Consider the following 11,663-nt stretch of genomic DNA (forward strand, 5'->3'; position numbering starts at 1 on the left):
TCGAAATAAAGGAAGAGATGATATAAGATGCTAGCCGTGTGTAGTTATTAAGCGTAGTTTTCAAAGAAGAAAATACGAAAAACACTGAAATATTGATGTATACAGCAGTTGTATTTTACATACAAAGATCGTTGATTTGCACATTTCTACAATACTAGCCCTTTGTGGAAATACGGATAGTCGATACTATTGCTATTTTAGTGGGTGGTTTTAAGGTACAGGCTTCCTCTTTAAGTGTAAACACATGTAGATAAATAGATAGAATAAATCAACTCACAATGATTTTTTTCAATTCGATTTATTGAACGATCACGTATCAGTGCACAGAATTGTGTATATCCCAGCATGAATACACTGTGGTATTCTTGTTATCTATATATACACGCCCTGATATACATGATTGGTTTAAGACACACATTGTTTCACCATATCCGTAGGTTGTTACGTGAAAGGAATCACAGTTTGACATAGTAGATCCTGATAAAGGCGAAGACTGTCAGATTGTGTCTGGATCATCTGATTTTTTTTCGACATAGCTAATTTCCTTTAGCACGAATTCTGCTGTTCAGTTGACGTCGGTGGAAACTTCTGTTGTTCAGGTCATCCGACAGATCGCTGAGAACTAGCGTCTTCTTCGATCGTCTGTGTACAAAAAAATATCTGTATAAGGGACAAGTACCAAATGCAATGCATAATTAGTTGAAACCATGAATAAACATATCCCAGGGACAGCCATCATATATTTTTGGAAATCTGTTGTACTCTAAGCAACACCATAATACGAATCACACGTTTTGTCCTCAAACATACAGAAAGATTGGTTATAAGAGTAAAAGTAGACGAGCGCAACTTGATCGTTAACAATATTTTGCGTCTAGATCTTGTCAATGTGGTTACCGATGCATTTGAAATGTCAATAGCTCCTTACACTGGTCGCACAACGAGCCATGCTGACGAACAACTTTAACGGTTTCCATGAAAATTTGGAAAATCACATAGAGTGGGGTAGAGAAGGTAAATAGGACGAAATTGGTCTCGTGGTCTTACGGCGACAAGTGTGAAAAATAGATTGACTGATTACCTTCTTCAAGATCCGCGAGCATGTTCTCCAAATCCATGTCCTTCAGTCCCCGTCTGTCCAACTGTTCAGGCTGTTCATCCAGTTCTTCCAGGAGCGACCTCGCCTCTTCCACGACCTCCCTCAGCTCTAAGTCAACTGGAAGGAGAAACGGGAAGGCATATATTACTATAGTTACATATAACGCTGGTGCTGCATCACATGAATGCATGAATTTAATCTTCAAGAACATTTTAGACACTAAAACCAGTGTGACGTCGTGGAATGAATCTCAGCTCTCTTTAAAAGGTTTTGTTCTGCGTGCGATGCTTGAGCATTGTATTAGCAATCCTTAGCCAACCAGACAAAATCTAGACAAAATTGCATTGTCCGTCTGAATGTTTGTGATGACCAAACGTACCATCATCGGCATCGCGTTTACCACTCCTTCTGCGCCTGCGTCGGCGCCTCCAGCCCTCGGAGTCGTCGATCAGCGTTGCCACGACAACCATCATTACAAGCAGCATGCAAACGAACAGCTTCATGATGTAGTTTGAACTGTAGAGAAAAAACAAAACAATCTTGATTAGTCGGGTCTTGCTTGGTTTTTTTAACGTCATAGAGGCGGAGGTAAAACCATTCCTAGGCTGTTTGAAAACGTTACAACATCAGTAATTGTTAAAAGACAGAGCCGAAACATTTACAGCAGTTTTATCATTGTGGTAACCCGCTAAGAAAACATTAATTGAGACCAATGCATTGCAGAAAACCATGCCCTACAGTTGGTAAAAGCATAATACTTACAGAATTCCTGGACAGGTAGATCACGGTACGACGTCTCTCAGATGTCAGGGCTCGAGGGACTGAATGAGGAGAACTCGCGGAATGGCAATATATACTCCAGGGTAAGACAATTATGCAAATGAGACATTGTATTGATGTAGGTGGTGACTTAGTGTTCCTTGTCTGTTGATGATGCTGCTATGGGCGTGTCGTGCCTGCTTAAAGACACATGTGAAAAGATGATACACATATGACAAAGAAAACTGTCTGTCAATGGTAGAGACGCGTCATACTGAAAAAGAAATTGAGAAGACAACTATAAAAACAGACGTTTATAAAAGGAAATGACATCTATGCGTAAAATCAGCATACAATGTACAGAAAACCAACAGACAACTTCCTTGGCTTGGTCGTGTCTTGACCTAACTATAGAATTCAGATTGGACACGTACGATTGAATTGGGTAGAGTGTGTGAGTAGTCTTGGCGCTGGAAATCGTTCAAACAATATATATTGTGGAATGAAATAGTTAAAACGAAAAGTGAAGTCTTTATTGTACAGGGTACACAGAATAACACACGAGCGTGCGAAACTGCATAGCATGTGTTTTAATGGAGTGAGAAAATAACTTTTGCAACCTTTGAATAACAATTGTTTGTACACTTTTTTAAGTGTCCCCAAATTTGAATTTTGAAATTCCATTAAGTATTCAACCCCCGGGCCCTTTGTGAACTTTGTTGATCTCACCATTTCAGAGAAGACCAATTTTGTGAAGTATATTCAGGAAGCGGATGGGACCGGCACTGCAGAAAAGGCTCTGATTGTGACAGTCAAGGATCATATCTTTAGAAGCCGCAAATACTTATGCAGCGCTCACCCGGAATCTTCCAATTTCTCTTTGAAAACTTCTTGCAGTCTTCTTGAGATCCACAAATGATTTTGGGCCCCCTAGCGGCTTTCTATGGTACTACAGTGGAACTTCGGGTTTTGATTGGCAACATTAAATAACTGAATAACTAGACCCGGCTACCATTTTTAATCATCATTATACTTCTTTATACATTCAGTGAAGTATATCCAGGAAGCTACAGTCCACTTCTTGCACCAATTAATACATAAATAGATAAATAAAACACAATCGTAAAATCGTAATCGAAAAGGGGACAAAATGGAAAGCCTGACAAAAACACCTTAAAACACGTCAAAAACCAGCCAGACCCACTCCTCTGCTTGGAGAGCACACTGCACCAAAACTGCACCACTGCTAGGTACGGAAAAGTCACATGTACTATGTGTAGGATATGGAATAAAGATTTATTCTATTCATATATTGATCACTCTCCATAATAAGCCTTGCTTATTTGGCGAAGATAATGTGTTCGTGGAACTCTAGTTTTGTATAAAAAAGAGAGATGGCTAAGGATCATACTTATGACGTTCTTTATTGCTCATGAGAACAGGCTTTTGTATAATACACCTCGACATGTGGACATGACCCAAACTGGACGATAACTGGTCCTGCACGATAATTGGTCATGTTACGTTACCCCACAGACACAGATGGGCCCAAAGCATAAATGTCTCATGTTTTACAAAGTATTGTCTTAATCATTATCTTTTCATTGGACTTTTGCTTTTTACCTAAAACAGCTGAAAAAGAGAAAATTCAGACATACATATGTTGACATGCAATAGTAGTAGACACTAGAAGGCGCCTTAGACGAAATTCTTCTTACCTTAACACTTGTAGATTTTTATATAAATCCTATGCAAAGTAAAGAAATCCACTGACCATACGAACTTTTGCCCGCCCCTCCAGTTGCCTGTGACACGTGTTAATGTTTGGTCTGGAAATAATCATATATGATTGTATCGCTTGTTGTAAGACGTTAAGTGGCATTTGAACGTGTAAGATCTACGCCTCAAAGTGCACGTGGAAACTTCACCCCACAGGCTAGTGCTGCGTACCTAAACGTAACATCAGGTACAGGTACAGGTACCGGGACAGAGGTTTAGGTACAGGTCCGGACCTGTACCTGTACCTAAACAATTTGAAAAATTAACATGCGTTCTTCTGAACTTTTTCAATAATGACAGAAACATCAATAAACTGTTTTCAACTTGTCAGTATCTTTATTCAAAGAACATACTAGGTTTCCTACCGCCAAACTCCCTTTGCCTTGCTATCAAAACTCCCGGCCTGCCGGAATAATCTGTTGCATATTAGTTATGCTCGGAAATTAAGTGCTTCAGATAATTCGCACATACATCCTAAGTAATCAGAGCGGATCATGTATCGGAACTGATTAAACTTACTTTCTCTGGTGTATGCGCATTAATGATGGTGGTAGGTTTAAACACAAGCTATCTCGAAGAATAATGAATGGATTTTATGGCTTACCTTTCAATGCCTTGGCCAAAGATGTAATGAAATACAAAAAGAACCAATCTCTGACACTCACATTTGTCGTTTTTATCGTCCACATATTTTCGGATTCGAAAGATTGAAGGTGAAAAGTGACCTGCAATTTTGATATGGATCGCTAGAGGCCACTATCCGGGTGTTGCACGCTGGTGGCAGGTCGCATTCAGAACACAATAGAACAGACCCTCTTAGTGTGTAATTGGCGTTTTATAAGAACATTCCCAACAATGTAGGATCAGAGATAATCGCGCGACATGAGAGATACCCCTTGCATATTGCTGTTAAACTCTGTACAATAGTGCTGCGTACCGGTACTGTGTACTCTGTACCGGTATTGTACCGTAAAAATGGATTAAGGACAGGTCCAAAATACCGGATCATGAAGTACCGGTACTGTACCAAAATAGATTTACACAAAGTACATTATGTTTATTTTGTGCACCACCAAACGTGACCAAAGTGACACCTTGGATCAGCGTAACTAATATGCAACAGATCATTCAGGCAGGAAGGGAGTTTATATAGCAAGACCAAAGGAGTTTGGCTGTAGAAACCTAGTTATGTTCTTTGAATGAAGATACTGACAAGTTGAAAACAGTTTATGTATGATTCTGTCATCATTGAAGAAGTTCAGAAAAGCTCATTAAATTTTTCAAATTGTTCAGGTACAGGTACACGTCCGGACCTGTACCTAAACCTCTGTACCAGTACCTGTTCCTGATGTTACGTTTAGGTACGCAGCACTACTGTACACGCGCACACCGCACAGTCCGTACCGCCCATTGCTATTTCAGAACGTCATGGGTTTAACACGACAAATACGAAATTTGGTGCCAAAACCTTGTTTCAATGGCGTGGCTGACATGTTTACAAGTTTTCCAGTTTCCCTCCGATCTCCCATCACGATGCTGTCCCGGAAATTCCTCAGCACCAAGGACAGGGGAGGGCGGCTGATTTACGTGTTGTTATGGACAAAAGATTAGAGCAGCTGTTAAACCACATTGCATTGCCGCATTGCACTACCGTGGACTCATTAATCATTTACGGTGCAGAGGTGAAATGGGCACTATAGAGGTGTACAGTTTATGTTGGGCAACCCAAAGAAGACCATGCAGTAGCGACCTCTAGCGACCTAGCTCAGAAGCGCAGTCTCAACTGTCGGCGTCGTTAACGCATGACTATGTTTTTCATCACGGCTTTAGATGACTACCATATTTTTTCTTATTGTACAGGCCATGATATATGTGATTTCGGTGAAAGCAAAAATCACTAAGACTTTTGAAAATGCTTCAGAGCTGAGCTTGTTGAGTTCAAATTGGCCTGTAAAGTTACTTCTGAAAGGCATATGCGATTTGTCAAAATTAATTTCAATGCTCTAGTCATAAACAAGCATTTATACATTCGATGATAAGTGATTCGAGACTTTTGATGCTCTTCTGGCTCTCACCTGTGGCTTAACTTAAGAACTGCAGTAGTAATTGATTAATCGATTGTGTTGAACGACATACTGTAATTCACTTTTTTTCACGGTAGCAAAATTTCAAGGTGTAAGGAAAATGGACATTTTCACTAAACGACATACTGTAATTCACTTTATTTTCGCGGTAGCAAACTTTCAAGGTGTAAGGAAAATGGACAATTTCACTGAACTTAAACTTCACGGTGGCAGCAAGTAATTTACAGAACAGATGTGAGAAGGAATCATAAATATTAACAAAATGTCTTTTCACGGTGATGATATGTTCACGATACAGAGGTGACAGTGAAAACAGCGAACATAAAGGTTAAAGAAACACGAATAACAGTAACGAAGACCATGCGGTAGCGACCTCTATCGACAGAATTTTACTTTGCAGCAACATTAAACTTCCGGCCCAAGCGTTATGTACAGAATGGATCAGGAAAAATGGAATGATGAGAATTTACAAGAATACCATAAAGAAATAAGGCAACATTTGCGTACACATGACTCCTGTACAAAGATAAAATTCCAACATTTTTTTACTATAACAAGGGAAAAAACAAACCTCTACTTTGGGAATTCCAACCTACGACACAGATCAAATACTAAAAAAAAAACTACGAGAAAGGCTGTCAAATCGGTCTTTCGCTAGCTATAGCTATGTCTTTTTGGCGCTTGAAACGATATGCGGTCCCCCACAGGCCCTGCCCCCATAGCAAGCCGCTTAAAAGACCAAGAATTGCCTCATGGTAGACCGAAAAGTTAATGATTACCATACGTTTGTCCTCGCTGAACAAAATTGACCTTGTGTAGCAAAGACTGGAAATACGTGTTGTGGCATTTACAACATAAGTCTTTGATATTTGTTCTTCATTTAGTCATTCGACCATGCGACCGATGGTATCAGTCATTGACATTCGTTAGTCAACAAGTCATTCGACCTAGCGATCGTATGTGTGCCTATATATAGCCTCGGAACGTATGCCCGTATTTGGCATCTAGGCCCATATAAGGGGAACTCTCGTTGCAACAAGTTGTGCAACCCACGTTTCCACACACCTGAGCGCACCTACACTAGACCAGACCGTCTTCACGTTCTCTCTCACCTGAGTCGCCGAAAAAGCCCCCACAAGATGCCTTTTCCTGTGGAGAAATCTTGCGGAACATGGAAGCACCACAGTCATTCGGACAACTACCCCCAGCTAATGGAGAAACTTGGTACGTGTATAGTTTTATATATGTAGTTGACTCGTTGTCAAGAAAGATGAATTAATGGATTGACTATGGATGATATATAGACCATCGAGTTTCTGTTGAAAAAATCAGCTTGGGAGTTGCATCTTACGGCAAAGATCTAATAAAACGTAATAAAAAAAATTATTAAAAATACCAATAAAACGTAAGCCCTCCCTGTTGAAATCGCCGTTGATTTCTTTGCAACTTTGCACACAAAAACTCTGTCCACCGAAAGACTATGTATTACCAACTAGAACTAAACTAAATGTTTTGTTCTGCCCAAGATTTTGTCAGTGTCACAACAATTGTAACGCTCCTTGTGATCTCGCTAGCGCTATATAGCGAGTTCGCCCCCCCCCCCGAGATCTCGCTCCCCTCTCTAGCGGAGAAAATAACTAGCGTCACCGACCCCCCTCGCCCATATTCATTAGCCGTAATCTATGTAGCTGTTCAGTAACGTAACATCGTTTTTATCACTTAGCTTATGGATAAACGTAACGTTAAAGGCATCCAGAGCATTTTATGAGGGTTGAAACTTGAATAAAATAACTCAAATTTCTTGTCATTCCTACGCATAGTAATTTTCAATAACAGTATACCATTACATATTGACATTAAAGGAGCAAAGATAGGATGTCGTTGTGTGGTGAGAACTGATAGAATATACAAGCCCTAATAGACTGATCCTGACGGTCCACCACAATTAGCGTTTCGACCAATGAGAGGGTGACTGCATGTCCGTCAAATATTTTCATTTTTATGTTTTATTTTGCATTTGTACGTTTTGACGGAGGTGGGCGGGGCTATGGGATCGGTATATTTACACTAGGCGCGTGAAACTAAAAGATCACCATGTAGCTTATTTTTGTGCCGCTTTTGAGCACTTTTGATAAGAAATCCGCACGTAAATGTGGTAAACAGCGGCAATAAATGTCAATTTCATAAAGATTACAGCAACTAGAATATTTCCAGTTTTCAAGTCTCATAAAATGCTCTGGGTGCCTTTAACATACAATGCGTGACACCAAATGGACTGGATCCTAGGGGATGTTTTTAGTACGTCACTTCATCTGGGCTGACAAGTTGTTTTCAGTAAACGAACGTCCGTGCCAGGTATCTCAATGGTCGGGTGAAAAGTTCGACCTAAACTTTGCTTGACCCAAAAGAGGCAACTAATATCCTCGGGGTCATCAGTTCATTTTGAACTCTGGTTGACCTATATCGATTTGAACTAGAGGTCAACGACCTGAAACATTCGCCAGCAAATTGTCACAGATAAACTTCTACTTAATCAATCTTATTCGAGTTGGTTGCCCCCCCCTCCCCCTCCTTAAGTACAGTTGGGCCTAAAGAATGAATGCCTTATCATTACAAAGTGTCGTCTTATTTATTATCATTTCCTTGGCTTTTGTACTGGATAGAAATAAAGCAACTGAAAAAGACATGATACAGACATACATAATATGTTGACATGTAATATCTTACTTTTAGTACTTGTAGACTTTCAAAGAAATCGTATCCGAAACAAAGAAATACACTAACAATGCGAATTTCTGATCGCATCTCCAGTCGCCTGTGACGTGTGCTGATGTGCTGTTTATTTTTATTTTTCTACTTTGGTTTTTGACAGACAAGAACGACATGGCACTGCACTCAAGTTTTTTATAACTTATATTAACAGTGCTACGCGTACAGATAACAACATACCCATTTTAATTTTTATACACCTGGGCGAAGTGAGGAAAGTCGTGTAAAGTGCCTTTCCCAAGGGCACAACATCGGTGGCGTCAGGGGATTCGAACTCGGGACCTGTTGGCTCTGAGTCCAACACCCTGCCGATACGCCACACGACCCCAATGTGCTGTTTACTTGCAGGAGTTCCAGCCGAGATGGTTCAAAAGATACAGGAGACAACGATCCCCGTCAATCATTCTCTGTCAGGCGACAAGTTCACGTCTAAGTTTGAGTTCATGGGGAAAACACTTGAGAACACGTTCACCTTGGGAGTGGAGGGCGAGGAACATGATCCAACTGTCGACAGGAAGAGAAAGGTGAGGTACAGAACTAACGAAGATGACAGTAGATTTCTGTACCGTAACATATCATCAAAATAACCATGGCTATAATGATAACTTAATTACGCAACTAGTGTATAAGAAACGACACGTTGATGAAGGTTAAACATCCAGGTAATAAGATACGCCAAAAGATCATTTACATATCTATTCAGAGTTTGGTATAAAACCTGGTGTTCTCAGTCCTATCTTTAGTCACTGACGAAAGACAGTGGATACTGTCTGAAACGTCTGACTGTTTCAAAACCTATCCAGTTGCTTGAGTAATTATTTTTGGCGTATAAGAAACGACGTTTGGCAACTTTGAATTTATAACGTTTGTAGGAAATAACTCTACTTTGCAGGAGACTACGTACTCTAATATACATGTAGTATGAGACTGAGTTTGATACTTGTGCATTACCTTGTAAAGTTTCCAACACTTAGGCTTTATAAAGTTATGTTTTGTTCTACATTTACAATGTACATGATATATACTTAGATTGGGTCCTTTTGTCCATTGGGATGAATGTGGTAGAATAAAAAAAAAACAATGTAGTAGTCTCTCCTTGTAAAAAATCATTATGAAAGGTGATGTTACCGACTGCGTGTGTAAACCTATGAAATAAAACAGCTTTTTCTAACTAAAATGTGTATTTCTAACCCAAAATGTAGCAGCAGAAAAAATGAAGTAACATTTATTCAATGTGTTTCTAGTTCTAAAACTGTGTGAAGTTTTGTCGTGGTGCAACAAGGCTATCGATAGTTACAGGATATAATCATATATGTATGGAATAATACACTACCAAAAATAATTTTTCTTGCTTTTCTAGTTTTCTTGTTTTTCTTAACTCGTGGACAAATCTTATTATATCAAGAATTTCAAGAATGAATAAAGAAGAAAAATTGAAGAATTTGTCTGATCGCTTCCATGGAAATTCTCACCACAAGGAACACTTTCCTAATTCTATTAAGTTAAGAAACTATTTCTCAACAAGTTTTTAACCATCAAGAATTTATAGAAAATCGAGTCTAAATTTCTTGTTTTTATTAACTTCGAGATTATTTTTCTTGTTATGTTAAGAAAACATAAGATGATTTTTTCCCCTTCCTTGAATTATCTTGCTTCAACTTCAAGACAAATTATTTTCTGAGAAAAATTACTGAAGAAAGAAATTCTTAACTCGTGGACTAAAGAGTTTTCTTAAACACAGAAAGTTTTCTTATTTTCAGAATTTTTTCTGTGTATAAGAAGTAACAAGAAAAACAAGAAAACACATTTTTGGTAGCGTACTTCCTGGGCCGCCTTAACCCAACAGAGTAAAAGATAACAGACACCGCACCTCCCTAACCTGTCCTTCAGGTAACGTACACCATCGACGGAGAAAACCTGGTTTCCGTGTACGCTGATCATGATGGGAAGGGAACTCCTATGCGCGTCAGCCGCCATTTTGTTGATGATGACACCATCCACATAGTGAGTCTTCTGAAGTGTACAAAAAAGTAGCTTTTCTAAGGATTCAGCTCGGGTCATTCAACTTTACAAATCTATAAACAAACACTTGATGATATATTATTCACTTATTTTCAGGATGTCACCGTTGGTGATCTCGATGGCTGGACAATTTCCAAGCGCTGCTAGACGTCCGAGAGGACGATGACCCCTGCGCATGCGGACTAGACAAGCTGACAGTCGGCTTTGCTAAGATTTTTTTAGTGTTTTGTTCTTGATTGTTACACGCATTTCAATGGATAAGTATAACCATTGTAAAAAGCACGTCTCTGGGTCAGAGTACTTTGGAACCCCGTCTAGTGTTCCAAAACCTGGTCTTCAACACCAAGGACAACGTCCCCTAGCGGAATATTCCATGACTGCAAGTTGTGCGGAATTCGGTTTTCTGACATATTTCTTATTAACGTAGATACTGTCGAAATTGTAACGTTGTGGATGAATCACACATACACCCTATGTACTGTAATAATAAGCGGATTACATTATTAAACTGCTTTCATCATTGCTTCCAATGGCGTGTGCTTTAATTATTCTGTTTGACTTGGGCACGAGACACCGCAAAGGGTGATGAATTGCTTCTTATGATTTGTGTTTATCGGCCTGACTCAAGTATACAAAGAGAGAGAGAAAGGTCAATCGCAAAAAAAAATCAAGTAATGTTCTACCTTTACCTTTAATTTCAACATTTACTTTTATTTCAGAAATTAAATTCTTCAAAATCTTCAAACACAAAGATACTGATACTTCTTTCTTTATCGGTATCCCCTCGCAACTGTTATCGTTATCACGAATTTCCCATTTAGACGATTTTAGCCAATAAAATCACATAATGACATCATAAATACGTCATATTACGTCATAACGACACCAAAAGTACAGGAGTGATATTTACATGCATAACACCCCCTAGGCCCTGCAAATTTGGTGATCATGCACTATACCGTTTGGAAGTTATGAGGGGGAGGGGGGCAAAAAGCTCAGTCTAGATAGGGTTAAGCTTTGCACCCCAGTGTTGTGTACGGATTAATCCAGGAAAGACTGACTGAGGGGTGGAAAATTAGCAAAATCCGTCAACACATTATTGAGGTTTTCTCTTTCAAAGTTTGAAACAAAATCCTGCAGTTAAAAAAAGC

At 39.3% G+C, this 11,663-nt stretch overlaps 1 protein-coding gene across 1 annotated transcript; it reads left to right on the top strand.

Moving 5' to 3' along the window:
- Positions 1 to 6,758: 6,758 nt before the first annotated feature.
- Positions 6,759 to 11,042, top strand: LOC136435644 (fatty acid-binding protein Fh15-like). Its single transcript, XM_066429294.1, has 4 exons — positions 6,759 to 6,945; positions 8,839 to 9,014; positions 10,381 to 10,494; positions 10,609 to 11,042. Exons 1-4 carry the CDS (start codon positions 6,861 to 6,863, stop codon positions 10,657 to 10,659), a joined length of 426 nt encoding a protein of 141 aa, XP_066285391.1. The 5' UTR covers positions 6,759 to 6,860; the 3' UTR covers positions 10,660 to 11,042.
- Positions 11,043 to 11,663: the final 621 nt, after the last annotated feature.

The sequence above is a fragment of the Branchiostoma lanceolatum genome, chromosome 5, assembly GCF_035083965.1.
Source record: "Branchiostoma lanceolatum isolate klBraLanc5 chromosome 5, klBraLanc5.hap2, whole genome shotgun sequence".
Lineage (NCBI taxonomy): Eukaryota > Metazoa > Chordata > Leptocardii > Amphioxiformes > Branchiostomatidae > Branchiostoma > Branchiostoma lanceolatum.